Source organism: Bactrocera tryoni, chromosome 5, assembly GCF_016617805.1.
Source record: "Bactrocera tryoni isolate S06 chromosome 5, CSIRO_BtryS06_freeze2, whole genome shotgun sequence".
Lineage (NCBI taxonomy): Eukaryota > Metazoa > Arthropoda > Insecta > Diptera > Tephritidae > Bactrocera > Bactrocera tryoni.
The window spans coordinates 70,657,539-70,672,175 of NC_052503.1; the positions used below are offsets into that span (position 1 = coordinate 70,657,539).

Consider the following 14,637-nt stretch of genomic DNA (forward strand, 5'->3'; position numbering starts at 1 on the left):
AAGTCTCCATTTTTCTTCCCGTCGGCATAATCGTCATCAACATTTGCTTTTAGTGAAAATTTTGTCGTTCATTTCATTTTACATTTAGCTGTCGAGAGAAGTTGTTTAGTTTCTTAAGAAGTTGATTTTGTTCGACGGGAACGGGAAATATCTTCAGTTAACCAAGTAGAGCAGAGATATCAGAAAGAGATAATAAAACATGAAGTTGATAATTTCTTCGCTGCTACTGGTAGCAGTCATTGCATCGGGTGCCTACGCCGCTGAGGAAGTGAAATTAGAAGATGGAGTACTTGTGCTGACTACAGACAATTTCGATGAAGTCATAAAAAATAATGAATTTGTATTGGTGGAATTCTGTAAGTACTAATTTCCCATGAATATTTCATTATAAATTTCATTTTAATTCGATTAAATGTTATTATAAACCAACTTGATTACAAATATTAAAGAAGTAATAAAGTTATAAAAGTTACATTTAGAGATGTGCGCATAATTATAACCGCCATGTCTCTCGCTACATATATATATCTATATCAGGAAGTGCAAAAAGATTTATGGAAAAGTATACTTTTTCCCATTGGCCATTTTGTGACGGGAACAGTTTAATACTTCATGGATTCCTTTTCTTATTGTTTTATTCTTCGATGCTCTATGCACTCAAATTTGTATTCTTTATCGTCTTTCATATCTCTACAGTTCTGTGAGTTGCACTGTTGACGAAGCATATTTAAATCTTCGTCGCGTCTTCTCTTTCACGCTTTCTACCGGCTTACAGCAGATTTTGTATCCGTTGTCATGTTGCTTGCTCTTTAACACCAATGCCATATGTGGTGGGGAAAAGTATAATGCCTTAATATGAAAAATTCTAGTGACGTGTCATTTAAAACCCGCCTTGTTTATATTTCTTATTTTTCATTACTGTAGGATGACCGGTGTTAAATAAATTTAATATCAGGCCAGAAGATAAATAAATATACTTATGCATAAAACATACGAGACATAAAAATTCAATCCTATTTGCTGTATTGGTTAAATTAGTAATTTTCATAAATTTCTTTGGAACGTTCAGAATCACAAAATTTTTTGAAGATATCAAAAGTATTAATTTATACATCTGCATATACATCGAATGTTGCAAAACTTTCACTCCAAACATTCGATGTATATATATTATATATTTTTCTGGATATTTATTATATATATATATAAATATATAAACATATGTATGTATATATAAATGTATTTCTGACAACGCTTAAACTATTGCTTTTCATCAAAATACGTCTTGGATTATTAACAACCAATAGGAACTTAACACCTAGATTATGATTGAAATGCATTGTATTTCACAAATATTCTCAGTTGACGAAAACAGGTTGCCGCAGAGATGAACAGCAAACACTGAAGATGACGTGTATTGTTGTTAATTACATTGGATGCTGAACCATATGTTCACTTCATTTTCAAATTAAACCTGGCAGTAATTGATTCTATTGTTTTTTATTAGTACTAATCTTAATTCAGCTTGCGCTTATCTCCTACACGTTTTAGTATTATACAGTTACAATCGCTTTGCTAGGTGTCATTATCGCAATATCATCTCCTCTTTTTATACACGTATAAATCCCAATTTATTTTTTCTGCACTCTTGCTATAAGCATTTATGAAAGACCAACGTGGCAATGACAATCATATTTAATAAAATTTGTGAACTGACGGAAAGGAGAGGAATTTTGTTAAAATGCATAAGTTTTATGTTAAAAAAATGGATTTACTATGGAAATTTTTGACACCACAGTTTCGAACGTGCCTGAAAAATAATTGCGAAATATATACATACATATGTATGTATTTATATTGAAATATGATTTAAGTAATTTCGTTGACAACAGGTCAGATTTTAATTTAAATAATCTCTATGAATGTGTAATATTGAAGTTGAATGATGATGGAAGCATGCATTCTATTAAAAAGTTACATAGGAAATATTAGGTCAATTAACTATTATTTATTTACTTGTTTATGGTTTATTGCAAACCGCAATAGCCGGCTTTTAGCATCATAATGTTTGTTGTTATTTTGTTTGACTAGATGTCTGAAAATCGCTAATAAAGCTTGAATGATTTCACCATCTTTACACAGACTTTAACATTTTACCATTAAACTGGAAGCTTATAAATTTGTTTTTGTTTTTCAATTATTTATGCGTACTCAATTTTCTTTGACCGGTATATGTCTAAGCAACTGTTTACTGTTTTTTGTAGCATTATCAAAAGCTTAACGCACGCATAAAATACCTTCAAGTTCATTGACCTATAAAAGCTGTTACATGTTTAAGCTAAGCTATAGTTTATGTTTTATCTCCACACAAAATTTTCTTTTCAGAAATTTCTTAGAGAAGAAAAAAGTTATTGGCAATTTTAGATACTAAATATATGTATATAATTATTTATTTAAATTTTAAATCTATGTAGTACCACGTCAGCTCTCTATTCCTACATGTATAATGATAATAAGTACTACTTAGTCATCTGTGATCATGTCGTTGACGTAAGAAATTTATATTTGAATGTCATATCTGCCCACGCTGTAAATAATTAAATAATGCTACAATCAGCATCAACTTGTCTCCTTATGGTGTCCTTAATTCAAGCTCATGCACACATTTGCATAGATATAGGTACGGCACCTATTTATATATGTTATGTACATACATACATACAAAATGCTTTCTTGTCGGTGCTTTGAAATAATTATTTGGCCGACTTTTTAATTTATTCCAATTATTTTGATAGAAATTATAAAGAAACCAAATAATAACCTAACATAGTAAAATGCTGCAAATAGTTTTGTTTTTTTTTTTAGTTTTGATATAATCTCCAAATTTTGTATAATCTTCTACATGGGCACTTGTATAATGATTGTGTAATTTCTTGTTTAGACGCTCCATGGTGCGGCCACTGCAAAGCACTTGCTCCCGAATATGCTAAAGCCGCACAGGCCTTAGCCGAAAAGGAGTCACCCATCAAATTGGGTAAGGTCGATGCTACAGTAGAAGGTAATTTGGCCGAAAAATTCCAAGTACGTGGTTATCCTACACTGAAGTTCTTCCGCAATGGTGTCCCCGTCGAATACAGCGGTGGCCGTCAATCAGCTGATATCATTTCATGGGTCAACAAGAAGACTGGCCCACCAGCCAAGGAGTTGAAGACGGTGGAAGAAGCTGAAAAATTCTTGAAGGACAATGAGGTAAGTTTGCTGATAACGAACGCACAATTTTTGTTAACTTGATAACAAATTCAAAATTTTTGATAACATACATATGTATATGATTTCTTTCAACTAGATCGCAGTTGTTGGCTTCTTCAAGAGCCAGGAATCCGATGAAGCTAAGGCTTTCATCTCTGTTGCAAATGCTCTCGACACTTTCGTTTTTGGTCTTATCACTGAGGATGAACTTATTTCTCATTATGAAGCTAAGGATGGTGCAGTTGTACTCTTCAAGCCATTCGATGAAAAGAAAGCTATATACGAGGGCGAACACACTGTTGAGAATATTAAAAAATTCGTACAAGTACAATCCTTGCCCTTGATTGTTGAATTCAACCACGAATCAGCTTCCAAGATCTTTGGTGGATCAATCAAATCGCATCTTCTCTTCTTCGTCTCAAAGGAAGCTGGACATATCGAAAAGCATGTTGACCCATTAAAGGATATTGCCAAAGATTACCGCGAAGACATTTTGTTCGTAACTATTTCTTCCGATGAAGAAGAGCACCAACGTATCTTTGAATTCTTCGGTATGTCCAAAGAGGAAGTACCAACTATTCGTTTGATCCGATTGGAAGAGGATATGGCCAAATACAAACCCGAAAGTAATGACCTGTCTGCCAGTACCATCAAAGAATTCTTGCAGAAATTCATGGACGGCAAATTGAAGCAACATTTACTGTCACAGGAAGTGCCTGAGGATTGGGATAAAAACCCCGTTAAAGTGCTGGTCGCAAGCAACTTCGATGATGTTGCTTTGGATAAGAGCAAAGATGTGCTTGTTGAATTCTATGCGCCATGGTGTGGTCATTGCAAACAGTTGGCTCCTATTTATGACCAACTTGGTGAGAAATTCAAGGACAATGAAAACATTGTTGTTGCCAAAATCGATGCTACTGCCAATGAATTGGAGCACACAAAAATATCTTCATTCCCCACCATCAAGCTGTACCGTAAAGGTGATAACAAAGTTATCGACTACAATTTGGACAGGACTTTGGATGAATTCGTGAAGTTCCTGGAAGCTGGTGGAGATGTTGCACAGGTAAATATTGTGAAGATGTTATTTTTTTTTAATAATAGGTATATAAGTATAAAAACTAATATTAAAAATTTATAAAATTTTAGAGCGGTGAATCAGAAGAAGAGGTGGAGGAGAAACCCGATGAACACCAAAAGGATGAATTGTAAATATATAACTTAAATCAACTTAAAAATAAACTGAACAGCAGCAATCAGCAGCAAGAACATTTACATTACCACCTTCAATACGAATCATGTATAGATATTTTATAAAAAAAAAATGCAACGGAACATTCTTACTTTGGTGCAAGTGCATTTCCTTATTTGCTGTACCATTGTAGTTTTTCACAGGTTTACAAAATTGCGTTGAAATGTGTTCTTACCAATTAAAAATCTAACAGAAAAACGAAAAAAGGAAGGACAACGTCAGCAGATCTTTATTTTTTTAATAATTACAATAAATATTTTTTTGTATTACGTTTTAAGTAACTTAAAAAACAAAACAAAATGAAAAATCAAAATTACTACATTTGCTATTATTTTTGTAATTGTGGTAATTTTTTAAATGAAGTTGGGATTTTTTTCTCAAAAGTTTTTGTAATGGTATAAATCGAAAAAGGTGAGATTGATTTACTTATTACAATACGTGGACGTTGAGGGCTGTCATTTCACACAATTTTTAAGTATGTTTTTTCTTTACATATAAGAAATGAGACAGGAAACTGGCGCTTCCAAGCTTACCTTCCACTTGGACGTGTTAATATTGAATCATTTTTGGTGTATAATATACAACATACATATATATTGTAATTTAGAAATCACCTCTATTATAGTTTTAAAACTTCACATATTTAAGTGTATGAGACTAAATTTAAAATTAATAAAGAGATATTAGAATAGAAAACATAATGCAAAGTTTGGGTCAAAAATATTTTATTTCGTAGCTTTCAAATTTAAATATTTAATCTATTTTGGTTTCCACAAGTTTTTCCAGCATACGGAAAAAACAATAACGGCTGTCAAACTCCATATCGTACCAAAAGTTCACTGCTATGCATTTATGACTTTGTTGTACATGGTGAAACCAGAAATTGGGTAAAAACAAGATATCACCGGCGTTCACACGAACTTGCAATAGTTGGCTATTTGCAAATTTCGGATATTTGCTGAAATCCGGTGCTAAGGGATCAATACTTATCCACTCTGTTTGTAACGGTTCGCTTTTATTATTGTCACTTTGAACGTTTAATACAGGCTCAATATAAAATTGACCCGATTCATGTCGTTGGTATTTTCCTACAGGATAAAGCTGACGCGGAATATTTACTACTTGGTGTGGTGGTAGTAAAATGAAGTCTTTATACCCTGATATGACGCAGTACAAATTGTCAAATGGGTCTTTATGCATAGATGTAACTGCACGTTTATCACCCATCCAAAAATTTACCAATGGGGGACTATTTAAACATTTCTCCGCAAAGTCTAAATCCTTAATATTGATGTCATCAGCCAACTCTGGAAAATCAGTTGTAAAATTTGAATTTTGCTTTTGAATATAATGTATGGGACCAGTAGGGTCGTCTAGTTTTTGCAAGAAATCGCTCATACACATCTTTTCTTCAAGAGGTAGTACGAAATACTCAGTTCCATCTTGTTTGGCTAAACCGTCCGCGTAACCATTGGGTGTAGAAGTCACATCTAACAGCTTTTTACCAAGTACTTGCTTAAGGTAAACAGAGTTCCACTTTTGTACCGCGGGCCAATGTTTCACTGCATTCCTTATCACCACTGGCTGGTTTTTAGCGTAGAAATCTCGTGCGAAAACAATCGATTCAGGTACTTTATCTAGTATTACTACTTCAGTTCCGATACATAGCTCATTTGCTTCCCTCAAGAGTTCATTTAATGCTGCTGTAATATTTTCCATGTTCACTTGTAGAAGGAGCACGTGCCACTGTGATTACTTCCATACATTCGACATAAGCCAGGGCAGATACCAACGAAGTCTGGAACATATTTACCAATTTAGAATGGTTTTTTTACACTAGAATCAATGCAGTATTCGAACACCTTTTTACTTAGGATCAAAACAAAAGGATGGATTGTCTTTTCCTTTTAATATTGACCATGCAATATGAGGAATGACATGTTTTCAAACCCACGAACATTTCAAAAGTCAAAAATTTAATTAAAACTGGCAATAGTAGAAATGTCACCGCGCCCACATTCACCACCTATTATCACCTTCATTGTCAGCTGTTTGAGCACGTCACACAAAGCTAGGAATTTTAGATTTGAATATAAATACATACATAATTCTTAACAATTAATTTCCATTCAAAGGAACACGTAAAAATATACAGAATATATAAACCAGGGATCTCTGATAAAACTATTTGGAATAAGTGATAGTTAGAATACATTTCAAAATATTGTTAATTTTTTGCTTTATGCTTATTTACACTATTGTTGTACATGAACACATATAAAAGTTCCTAATCAGTTTTGTTTACTTAATATACTTAAATATGAGTATTACTCCTAATGCCAACCCCGCTGCAATATTTGATAATGATAATGACGAAGAAATTATTAACTGGGAGGAGGAAGCAGCTGCAATTATAAAAGACGTTAATCCACATGTTGCGTTAATAGAAATATCCCAACAAACACCTAGCAATGTGAGTAAAGTGTACCTGAATGTGCGCACTATTGAGGGACAAGAGTACTGCGTACAAGTATCGAGCATTGGATTTCGCGTGGTTGGTAATGCATTTAATTCAATTGACCCCGGGAAGGAGGAAATAAATGAAGAGGAGGATGCGGTTTATGAGACACCATATGCTCTATTGGACAAAATCAGCCCAAGTTATGTGGAATCCTTTGGTAATCAGCTTTGCAAACAATTATTATCGGTGCAACAGATGCGAACACAATTCAACGAAGAAGATGAAGAGGGGGTGGAAGACGAAGACACTACTGGCAACGCAAAGACATCATAGGTGGCTTTGTAGTATGTTTTTACACATTGCATTGAAAAAAAGCTAAAAGTGATCATTCAACAAAAGAAAAAAAAACGATAGCTAAATAATACAAATTAGTAGTTAAGCCTTTTTTAATTTAATATTTAATTTATGAATTCCATGAAGGTGTGTTTGACTATAGTAATAACGCCCGCATTGCTTTTAAGTAATCATAAGTGCTTTTTGCAAACACTTATGTTGATTAAATAATGTTGAATGTATACATGATTAATATATGCTTAAAATTTTAAACGTTTCAAGAATAAAGATTGTGACTGTAATTCAAGATCTGTTAACTTTCGGACAACTGGCCCCAATTGTTGAACGTGGTCTTTATATCCAGTACCGGTGTTTATATTTTTTTGACCATACACAACTTTGCCATCGAAATCATTTACGGGCACAGCTAGAGATTTGTCAACTTGCTGAATCGTCACATTGAGATGATCCTCAATATCTGCTAACAACTGTTGAATTAAAAGAAGTGCAATTATATGTTAATATGCTATTAGCTCACACTTATGCCAAATATTCTTACATTCATTTCATTATACCAAATGCAGCAACCTCGCACATCTGTTAAGTTTGTATTTTGGCAATTGCGACCCCTTGTCGCACACCATTCTCCGTGGTACCAAACCTATATCAAATAAATAAATTTAAATAACAAAAATTTATTTATACTTTTATGTATTACCTTTTCAGGTACGGAGGATACTAAACTAATGGCAAGACCCATACGTTCAGCACGTCCCACTCGACCAATACGGTGTACATAATTTGACTTTTCATCGGGTAGAGTAACGTTGATCACTGAAAGACATTTTATAATCATTTTTAGAAATACGTATAAAAGCAATCAATGCAAATAATCGTACTGAATGGCAAACCAGTTATGTCCAAGCCTCGGGCTGCCACGTCGGTACAAATAAGAAATTTCACTTGTTCACGTTTAAACATTTCCAAATTTTGTTTCCGTTCTTGAGGTCTTCGATCTCCATGTAGACAAACACACGAATAACGTTGGCCACCTCGTGATTTAAAGTAATTTTCCAAATTGTCACAATCTAGTTTTGTGCGGCAAAATATTATAGCTCTATCCATTTTATGCTGCTCAATGGCAGCTATACAATATTCGCCCTTAAGGATTTTAATTGCCTCTGACCATGTTTCTGGTGTGTGATTCTGTGGATTTACATTATCTCGACTGTGCACACCATCAGTGCGTATATGTTGTCGCAGATTATACCAGGTTGTATCCTTTTGTGGGTCAACCATACAAACAACGTGATGTACGGTTTCTGGTACTGCATCTTCGCCTTTAAGATCTACCCAAGTGGGGAAGTGCATCAAACGATCGGCCATTTTTTTCACCTCAAAAGCATGTAGCGTAGCTGAGCAGACAACCATTTGTAAGCGTCGACCATCGGATGTCATTTTCGGAATTTGCTTATGTAAACGATCAATCAAATCAGTATACCCTTGTTTAAGTAGAGCATCAGCTTCGTCCAATACAAAAAATCTACAATAAAATAAGGTAATATTATCAATGATTACTTTGAACATTTATTATCTAAAAAAGGTACAAACCTGCAATGTGTTAATTGCACAAAGCCACTGCTTATCATCTCTTCGAGACGGCCGGGTGTACCCACTACGATGTGCACACCTTGCTGTAAAGCACTTTTTTGCTGCTCCAGTTTAACTCCACCGATTAGTAGGAGTGAACGCACTTTTGGGTTGTTTAAATGGACTCCAAATTTTTCTATTTGATTATACGTTTGTTCTGCTAATTCTCTACTTGGCTCAATAATAATTGCTTGTGGTGCGTTAGGCGCAGGTTTGTTAGCGGCAGCATTGGTTGTAGGACAAGCAAGTGGATTCGACTTAAATTGTCCTACAGCTGCATGAGACACAGCAATAAATCCTTGCTTTGGAGGATACTTAAATTCAGTTTTTCCAAAATTGAATAGCATTTCCGCATTTTTTAATACAACAGCTGGGTAAAATGTTTCATTACGTTGATTTTCGGGTATTCGGAATGCTACTCCAAGATGTTTGCCATTTTTAGCAAACGATACTTCCATTTGTTGTAAATCCATATAGCAACCGATTACATCGTTTTTACCAAATGCTTCACCATAGTCATCAAACTGACGATTATTTGATTTTTTTCCAGTACCGCCAAATCCATAACCGTTACGGCAGGTACCAAGATCAAGATTAGCTTGTTGCGTAGACCAACCAACACGACATAGACCTTCGTCTGTGACGATGGCTTCAAAGTAAAATTTTCCCTTACCACGCACTCCCGTTGTTGCCCGACATCCGTGCCATTCTTTAAACTCACGCGATTGACAACGCAAACCATCTGGTGTCACTGCAAGCGCTGTACCACGATCGAAGAACGACATCGTCCACGGTGCAATACTACCACCCGCACCTGAAGACTTGCTAACTTTCCCCTCTTCAAGATCGCGCAATGTTTCCCAGACAATTTGTAAGATTGGCAAACAAAATGCTCCGGTTTTACCGGATCCAGTTTCAGCAGCCATCAAAACATCACCACCTCCCAGAATGAGAGGTATTGCTTCGGCCTGTACATCTGTGGGTAGAGTCCACTCCATGTCGTCAATCGCCTTAGCGATTTCCGGTAACACACCAAATTCTTTGCAATAAAAAAATCTAATATATTTAATCACATTTGAAAATGTTTACAACAAACTTACCTTCAAAAGCAGTCATATTAGTAAAACAAATTCAATAACTTCTTTTGCAACAGCCGGTCGTGTAAATCACAATTTCTATGCACTGTTGTATAGAAGGTGAATTTACGGTATGTTCAATAACTGATGATATGTGAAGATAAAGAGCACATTTACCTTTAGCAAATTTTCTTTTTAAAACAATTATTATTTTTTAAAATATTGTGATATAATTTTGGAATATTGTATGGTTTCTATAAGTTGAAAAAATTATCGTTATTATATATATTGGCAAATATTAAAACTGCTGAGTTAAACCAGAGAACAGTTGAATGTTTCCTCCGCTGGTATTGACTGTAGATGTCGCTCATTCGCAGCTGAATAGCTGAAGAGAGGATTGTCAAAATATTATCGATCAAAGTGTGGCTGTGGAGTGATTCCTATTACGGCCAGAAGTCAATCAGTCGCCAAATTTTTAGTGGATAATAATAAAAAAAAATGTTCCAAAACAGTGCCGCACGTCTTTTGGTTCCAGCCATCCGAAATGGATTGCAACAACGTTGCCAATCTGTCGTTGCTGGACCACCAGTAAATAAGGTGTCCACAGCCGTAAGTATATTCTCACTATAAAAGCAGGTTACGTAAACCTCTTACTTTGACGAAAAATGTATGGTATATGTTTGAATATCTAATTTACGTGTTTCAGGAAAAAATCATCTTGGGTGGTGGAATGTGCGTATCGATGCTTGTTGTACCTGCGTGGGTGTTGCTCAACTTGAAGGATTACAAAGGCGGCAAGTAAATTCAGCGTCAAATTGGAAGAACTGCTTTCAGTACATAATAAAATTTAAAGTTTTTGTGAAGTTGTAAAGTAAAAGCATTAAAATATACGATTGCCCATAATTTTAATAAGATTTTGTCTTTTGGATGAAATTTATGTGTAATTTGCAATTCGGAAGGATATAAATGAAGTCAAATTGTTGCTGTTTTGACAGCACTAAGCCGGAGTAACAAATCTTGGCACGACTACAGGGGTAACTTTTAAAATGGCATTTATTATTGTGCACAAGACCTACAAAATGCACTAATAATGTAACTTTCAAAAACAAATATAATTTGCAAATTATGGTTAAGTAACATATGTATAAACTACCTACAGAAATGATCAAATGAAACGTATAAATATCAAAAAAAAAAAAATTATGTGGGAAAATATTCATATTGGATACTACACGAGGATTTGGCGCAAATTTTTTATGCATATATATAAGCGTGGTTTAACAATTACATTTTAATGCAAGTTTATTATAAAATAATTCATATTACGATTCAATACAGTTTTATTACTGAAGTTTGCTTAGTGGAATTCGCCACAAATAAGATTTATTGAGATTGGTCTCCGTCATCACTTTTCTTGTCTTTTTCCTTTTCTTTACTGAGTGAACCTACTGCATCGCGTACAGCTTCTGATTGCGGGTCGACGCCAGGTAAATTTTCCAGTACACTCTAAAGAGATTGTTTATATAAGAACAAATATCATACAATTGTTACGATATGATGTATTTACCTGTAGAAATGCTGGATCACCAATAACTTCGGAGTAGTCCTCATCGACATCCATTGGTTGATTTTCTTCCGTTTTAGGACGTTTGGCCTGTTGAGTTACGGTCTCATCAGCTAAAGCAAATAAATGAAACGGATAGAAACAAATATTTAAAATATTTTTTCTTTATATTTTTACACTTTACAAACCTGCATCCTGCATTGACATTTGCATAGCGAAAGCTATCTGCTCTTCTTCAGTCATGTTAGCGAAATCAGGCAAGTTATCTTCTGGCTGTATTCAAAAAAAAAAGGAAAACTATACTCAATAACATACATATAATGCAATGATATTGACATTACCGTTTCTGTAGATAATGCCAAAGCACGTTGCAACATTGCTTCTTCAGAATTCGGCTCTTCAAGAGCAGTACCAACATTTGTGCTAGTTTTTTCGGTATCTGTTGTGGCACTGCCAGCATTCGCTTCTGTATTACCTGCAGTATTTGATTCAGAAAGAGCCCGACGTTGTTCTTCTTCCTGGCGTTGACGTTGTTCTTCCATTGATACACGTAAAGCAAGTGCCAATTCCGGATCTTCATTGGGATCAACACCAAATTCATAACCAGCACCACTCAAACCTGCCCCTCCCATGCCGTCTTCACCTTGTATTATTGGTGAGGATAACAATGCATCGGACAATCCCGAGCCTCGAGGTACGCTAACTAAATGGGAACCTGTACCATCTTTTCCATTTAGTGCGTTAACGAAAGCAGTTAAAATTTCATTGTTATTTCCATGGTCTCCAAAGCTGACAATATCAACGTTAACTTTTTCTTTTTTTAAACGTTTGGCTTGTTTTACCAATTCACCCTCCTCATTATTTATTGGTGAACCCACAAACACAACAATACGCATCTTGTGATTTTTGCCCTGACGATGCTTGAGAACCAACTGCAAAGTAAAATGATATATTTTAAAAATTCCCATTGCAGCAAATAACTTACATGCGCAATACGAATGCCAGTGAGTAAATTGATTTCTCCTTTTGGTTGTATTAAATGCATCTTTGAAAAAATACGTCCTACATCACTTGTAAGGGTAGCAAGCACCTCAACGGTGCTACACATAGAAAGTTATATTAATGATTACGAATATTATAATGTAAATAGTTTATATACTTGGATATGGTCATCAGGCCAACATTATTCTCCGGATTAGATCGAACTTTTGTCAGGCAAACCAGGTTGATACCATCTTTCTGGACATTTAATCGCGTCGGAAAGTAATCACCATTTCTTTGGTAATCACTATTGTCGAAACTGAAAGGATAAAAAAAGAAAACAATAAAAATGCTTTGTAATACACAGGTACATAAGCCGCAATCAAAATTTTGCATTGGTTGAGCTAAAAATAAGAATTTGACAGATAAAATTTACAACAAAGTAAGTAGGCATTTCCGTTTTGTTTGAACATCTAAAAAAATAATTCGAATTTATTAACAAATTCTATAAAATTGCTCACCATATCATAGTACTTTCCAAAACCATTTTTAATAATTTTGCTTGTCACTATCCCACTGAACTGTAATTGAAACTCATCCAGCTGACATTTGCTGGGGCGTATGTTCAATTAGTGCACTTTTAAATGAAAATGCAAGCTACATACTATAGTTGATCAGCAAAAATTGAACATCAACACAAAACCGAGTTGTCCCATATATTCTTTTCATGTTTTCACAATACAAATGTTTTTTAGCATATATGAGAACTGTCTCAAAAATTGTCAAAACTATTGAACACCCAAATTAAATATTTTTAAGGAAAAAAGAATTATAAATAATTTACTTGTGATTGCAACCATGCAACTTTTATTAAGCAACTTGCTGAATTGAACAGCTGTGAGTATGAAGTCCCATGTCTGGTCATGTGACATTTGTTAAGCTGGAAAAGTCATTTGCTACTTTCGTGTATCTTTCAGATTTTTTCCACTACGTAGTGCTGAATTTATTTGGAATTGTATTTTCGCAAATTAATTGGCGTAAAGTATTTTCAAATTAACAGTATTACGTTTTAAAATAGTGGAAAATGGTTTCCCCATGGCTGGCACCTATCATAATCACTTGCATTTGGGGCTTCATTGGAATAATTTGTCCCTTTTTGGCTCGTGGACCTAACAAAGGGTGAGTTAATTTTACAATAAAATATGATGCCATAATTCGAAGTATATATATTCCTATTCTTTTATAGAGTCACCCAATGTTGTTTAATGTTAATAGCTTCTACCTGTTGGCTATTGTAAGTACCTATAAAGAAATCAAAAATTTCTACAATACCAAATAAATATAATTTTTTTTATTATAGCTGGCTATGTTGTTATATGACGCAAATGAACCCACTTATCGGTCCTAAACTAACCATGAACGAGATTATGATCGTGGCTCGTGAATGGGGAAATCCCATTCAGGATACAATTGATATCACATATTAGTGTTTTCGTTATTCGTCGTCATTCTTGAGGTCCGCAATTTTTGTATAGAACCTCCAGTTAATCTGTTATTTGATTGTTTTCTGTTTGTTTACAAAAATATTTAAAGTGCCTATTGTATTATGACTGCTACTTTTTAAGCACGAGCACATATCTGTGTTCCCGTTTTGACGGCCATGTAAATTATCATTAAAGCAAATGTTAAAATAGCGATGTCCAATATTTTAGCAATAACAAATATTGTAATACAAAGTGTCCTTATACAAATATATACAATCATTTTTGCCGAAATAGAAATCTAAAAGAACAATGTTTTTATTAGATGTGAATATGAAAAGCTCTATTTCCACGCAGTAGGTAAAACTGTACACATAGTAGTGTAAATTTGTTCTCACTTACGTAGTAAAGCGAGTCTAAAAGAACAATATAACAGAAAATACATTAGAATAAATGTGTCCAGTAATTGCAAACACAAAGTCGAGTATTATCAAAGCGAAACTTTGCTACTAATTAATATCCTTGGTTAACAAGGTATGATTATAACGTACTCATTATTCATATTAACAACTCTTTCCGTTGAACTTCTG

At 34.3% G+C, this 14,637-nt stretch overlaps 7 protein-coding genes across 7 annotated transcripts; 4 read left to right on the top strand and 3 right to left on the bottom strand.

The window, feature by feature from the left end:
- Positions 1 to 22: 22 nt before the first annotated feature.
- LOC120777205 (protein disulfide-isomerase) lies at positions 23 to 4,711 on the top strand. Its single transcript, XM_040108381.1, has 4 exons — positions 23 to 356; positions 2,942 to 3,249; positions 3,347 to 4,315; positions 4,399 to 4,711. The coding sequence occupies exons 1-4, from the start codon at positions 200 to 202 to the stop codon at positions 4,459 to 4,461; spliced, it is 1,497 nt and encodes a 498-aa protein (XP_039964315.1). The 5' UTR covers positions 23 to 199; the 3' UTR covers positions 4,462 to 4,711.
- Positions 4,712 to 4,863: 152 nt separating this feature from the next.
- Positions 4,864 to 6,469, bottom strand: LOC120776915 (bifunctional peptidase and (3S)-lysyl hydroxylase Jmjd7). Its single transcript, XM_040107986.1, has 2 exons — positions 6,364 to 6,469; positions 4,864 to 6,299 (listed from the first exon to the last, which is right to left on the bottom strand). Exon 2 carries the CDS (start codon positions 6,218 to 6,220, stop codon positions 5,255 to 5,257), a length of 966 nt encoding a protein of 321 aa, XP_039963920.1. The 5' UTR covers positions 6,221 to 6,299; positions 6,364 to 6,469; the 3' UTR covers positions 4,864 to 5,254.
- A 98-nt stretch (positions 6,470 to 6,567) lies between these two features.
- Positions 6,568 to 7,597, top strand: LOC120776916 (GSK3-beta interaction protein-like). Its single transcript, XM_040107987.1, has one exon. It carries the CDS (start codon positions 6,822 to 6,824, stop codon positions 7,293 to 7,295), a length of 474 nt encoding a protein of 157 aa, XP_039963921.1. The 5' UTR covers positions 6,568 to 6,821; the 3' UTR covers positions 7,296 to 7,597.
- On the bottom strand, positions 7,398 to 10,141 carry LOC120776914 (ATP-dependent RNA helicase Ddx1). The gene is made up of 6 exons (XM_040107984.1): positions 10,046 to 10,141; positions 8,907 to 9,984; positions 8,195 to 8,838; positions 8,014 to 8,129; positions 7,855 to 7,956; positions 7,398 to 7,783 (listed from the first exon to the last, which is right to left on the bottom strand). Exons 1-6 carry the CDS (start codon positions 10,059 to 10,061, stop codon positions 7,556 to 7,558), a joined length of 2,184 nt encoding a protein of 727 aa, XP_039963918.1. The 5' UTR covers positions 10,062 to 10,141; the 3' UTR covers positions 7,398 to 7,555.
- A 297-nt stretch (positions 10,142 to 10,438) lies between these two features.
- LOC120777980 lies at positions 10,439 to 10,933 on the top strand. Its single transcript, XM_040109620.1, has 2 exons — positions 10,439 to 10,630; positions 10,728 to 10,933. The coding sequence occupies exons 1-2, from the start codon at positions 10,520 to 10,522 to the stop codon at positions 10,821 to 10,823; spliced, it is 207 nt and encodes a 68-aa protein (XP_039965554.1). The 5' UTR covers positions 10,439 to 10,519; the 3' UTR covers positions 10,824 to 10,933.
- Positions 10,934 to 11,297: 364 nt separating this feature from the next.
- Positions 11,298 to 13,187, bottom strand: LOC120777979 (26S proteasome non-ATPase regulatory subunit 4). The gene is made up of 7 exons (XM_040109619.1): positions 13,088 to 13,187; positions 12,745 to 12,885; positions 12,571 to 12,685; positions 11,927 to 12,517; positions 11,774 to 11,858; positions 11,589 to 11,698; positions 11,298 to 11,527 (listed from the first exon to the last, which is right to left on the bottom strand). The coding sequence occupies exons 1-7, from the start codon at positions 13,111 to 13,113 to the stop codon at positions 11,405 to 11,407; spliced, it is 1,191 nt and encodes a 396-aa protein (XP_039965553.1). The 5' UTR covers positions 13,114 to 13,187; the 3' UTR covers positions 11,298 to 11,404.
- Positions 13,188 to 13,503: 316 nt separating this feature from the next.
- LOC120777387 (V-type proton ATPase subunit e) lies at positions 13,504 to 14,354 on the top strand. Its single transcript, XM_040108680.1, has 3 exons — positions 13,504 to 13,745; positions 13,813 to 13,860; positions 13,927 to 14,354. Exons 1-3 carry the CDS (start codon positions 13,651 to 13,653, stop codon positions 14,051 to 14,053), a joined length of 270 nt encoding a protein of 89 aa, XP_039964614.1. The 5' UTR covers positions 13,504 to 13,650; the 3' UTR covers positions 14,054 to 14,354.
- The last annotated feature ends 283 nt before the right edge of the window (positions 14,355 to 14,637 follow it).

Coding starts and splice junctions, on each gene's coding strand:
- LOC120777387 (XM_040108680.1), top strand. CDS start 13,651: ATGGTTTCCCCATGGCTGGCACCTATCATAATCACTTGCATTTGGGGC. Junction 13,746..13,812: donor GCTCGTGGACCTAACAAAGG/GTGAGTTAATTT, acceptor ATTCTTTTATAG/AGTCACCCAATGTTGTTTAA. Junction 13,861..13,926: donor GCTTCTACCTGTTGGCTATT/GTAAGTACCTAT, acceptor TTTTTATTATAG/CTGGCTATGTTGTTATATGA.
- LOC120777979 (XM_040109619.1), bottom strand. CDS start 13,113: ATGGTTTTGGAAAGTACTATGATATG. Junction 11,699..11,773: donor AATGTCAATGCAGGATGCAG/GTTTGTAAAGTG, acceptor TATTTGCTTTAG/CTGATGAGACCGTAACTCAA. Junction 11,528..11,588: donor GTGATCCAGCATTTCTACAG/GTAAATACATCA, acceptor CAATCTCTTTAG/AGTGTACTGGAAAATTTACC.
- LOC120777205 (XM_040108381.1), top strand. CDS start 200: ATGAAGTTGATAATTTCTTCGCTGCTACTGGTAGCAGTCATTGCATCG. Junction 357..2,941: donor ATTTGTATTGGTGGAATTCT/GTAAGTACTAAT, acceptor TTTCTTGTTTAG/ACGCTCCATGGTGCGGCCAC. Junction 4,316..4,398: donor CTGGTGGAGATGTTGCACAG/GTAAATATTGTG, acceptor ATAAAATTTTAG/AGCGGTGAATCAGAAGAAGA.
- LOC120776914 (XM_040107984.1), bottom strand. Junction 8,839..8,906: donor GTGCAATTAACACATTGCAG/GTTTGTACCTTT, acceptor ATTTTATTGTAG/ATTTTTTGTATTGGACGAAG. Junction 7,784..7,854: donor TTTGGTATAATGAAATGAAT/GTAAGAATATTT, acceptor TTAATTCAACAG/TTGTTAGCAGATATTGAGGA.
- LOC120776915 (XM_040107986.1), bottom strand. CDS start 6,220: ATGGAAAATATTACAGCAGCATTAAATGAACTCTTGAGGGAAGCAAAT.
- LOC120776916 (XM_040107987.1), top strand. CDS start 6,822: ATGAGTATTACTCCTAATGCCAACCCCGCTGCAATATTTGATAATGAT.
- LOC120777980 (XM_040109620.1), top strand. CDS start 10,520: ATGTTCCAAAACAGTGCCGCACGTCTTTTGGTTCCAGCCATCCGAAAT. Junction 10,631..10,727: donor TAAATAAGGTGTCCACAGCC/GTAAGTATATTC, acceptor TACGTGTTTCAG/GAAAAAATCATCTTGGGTGG.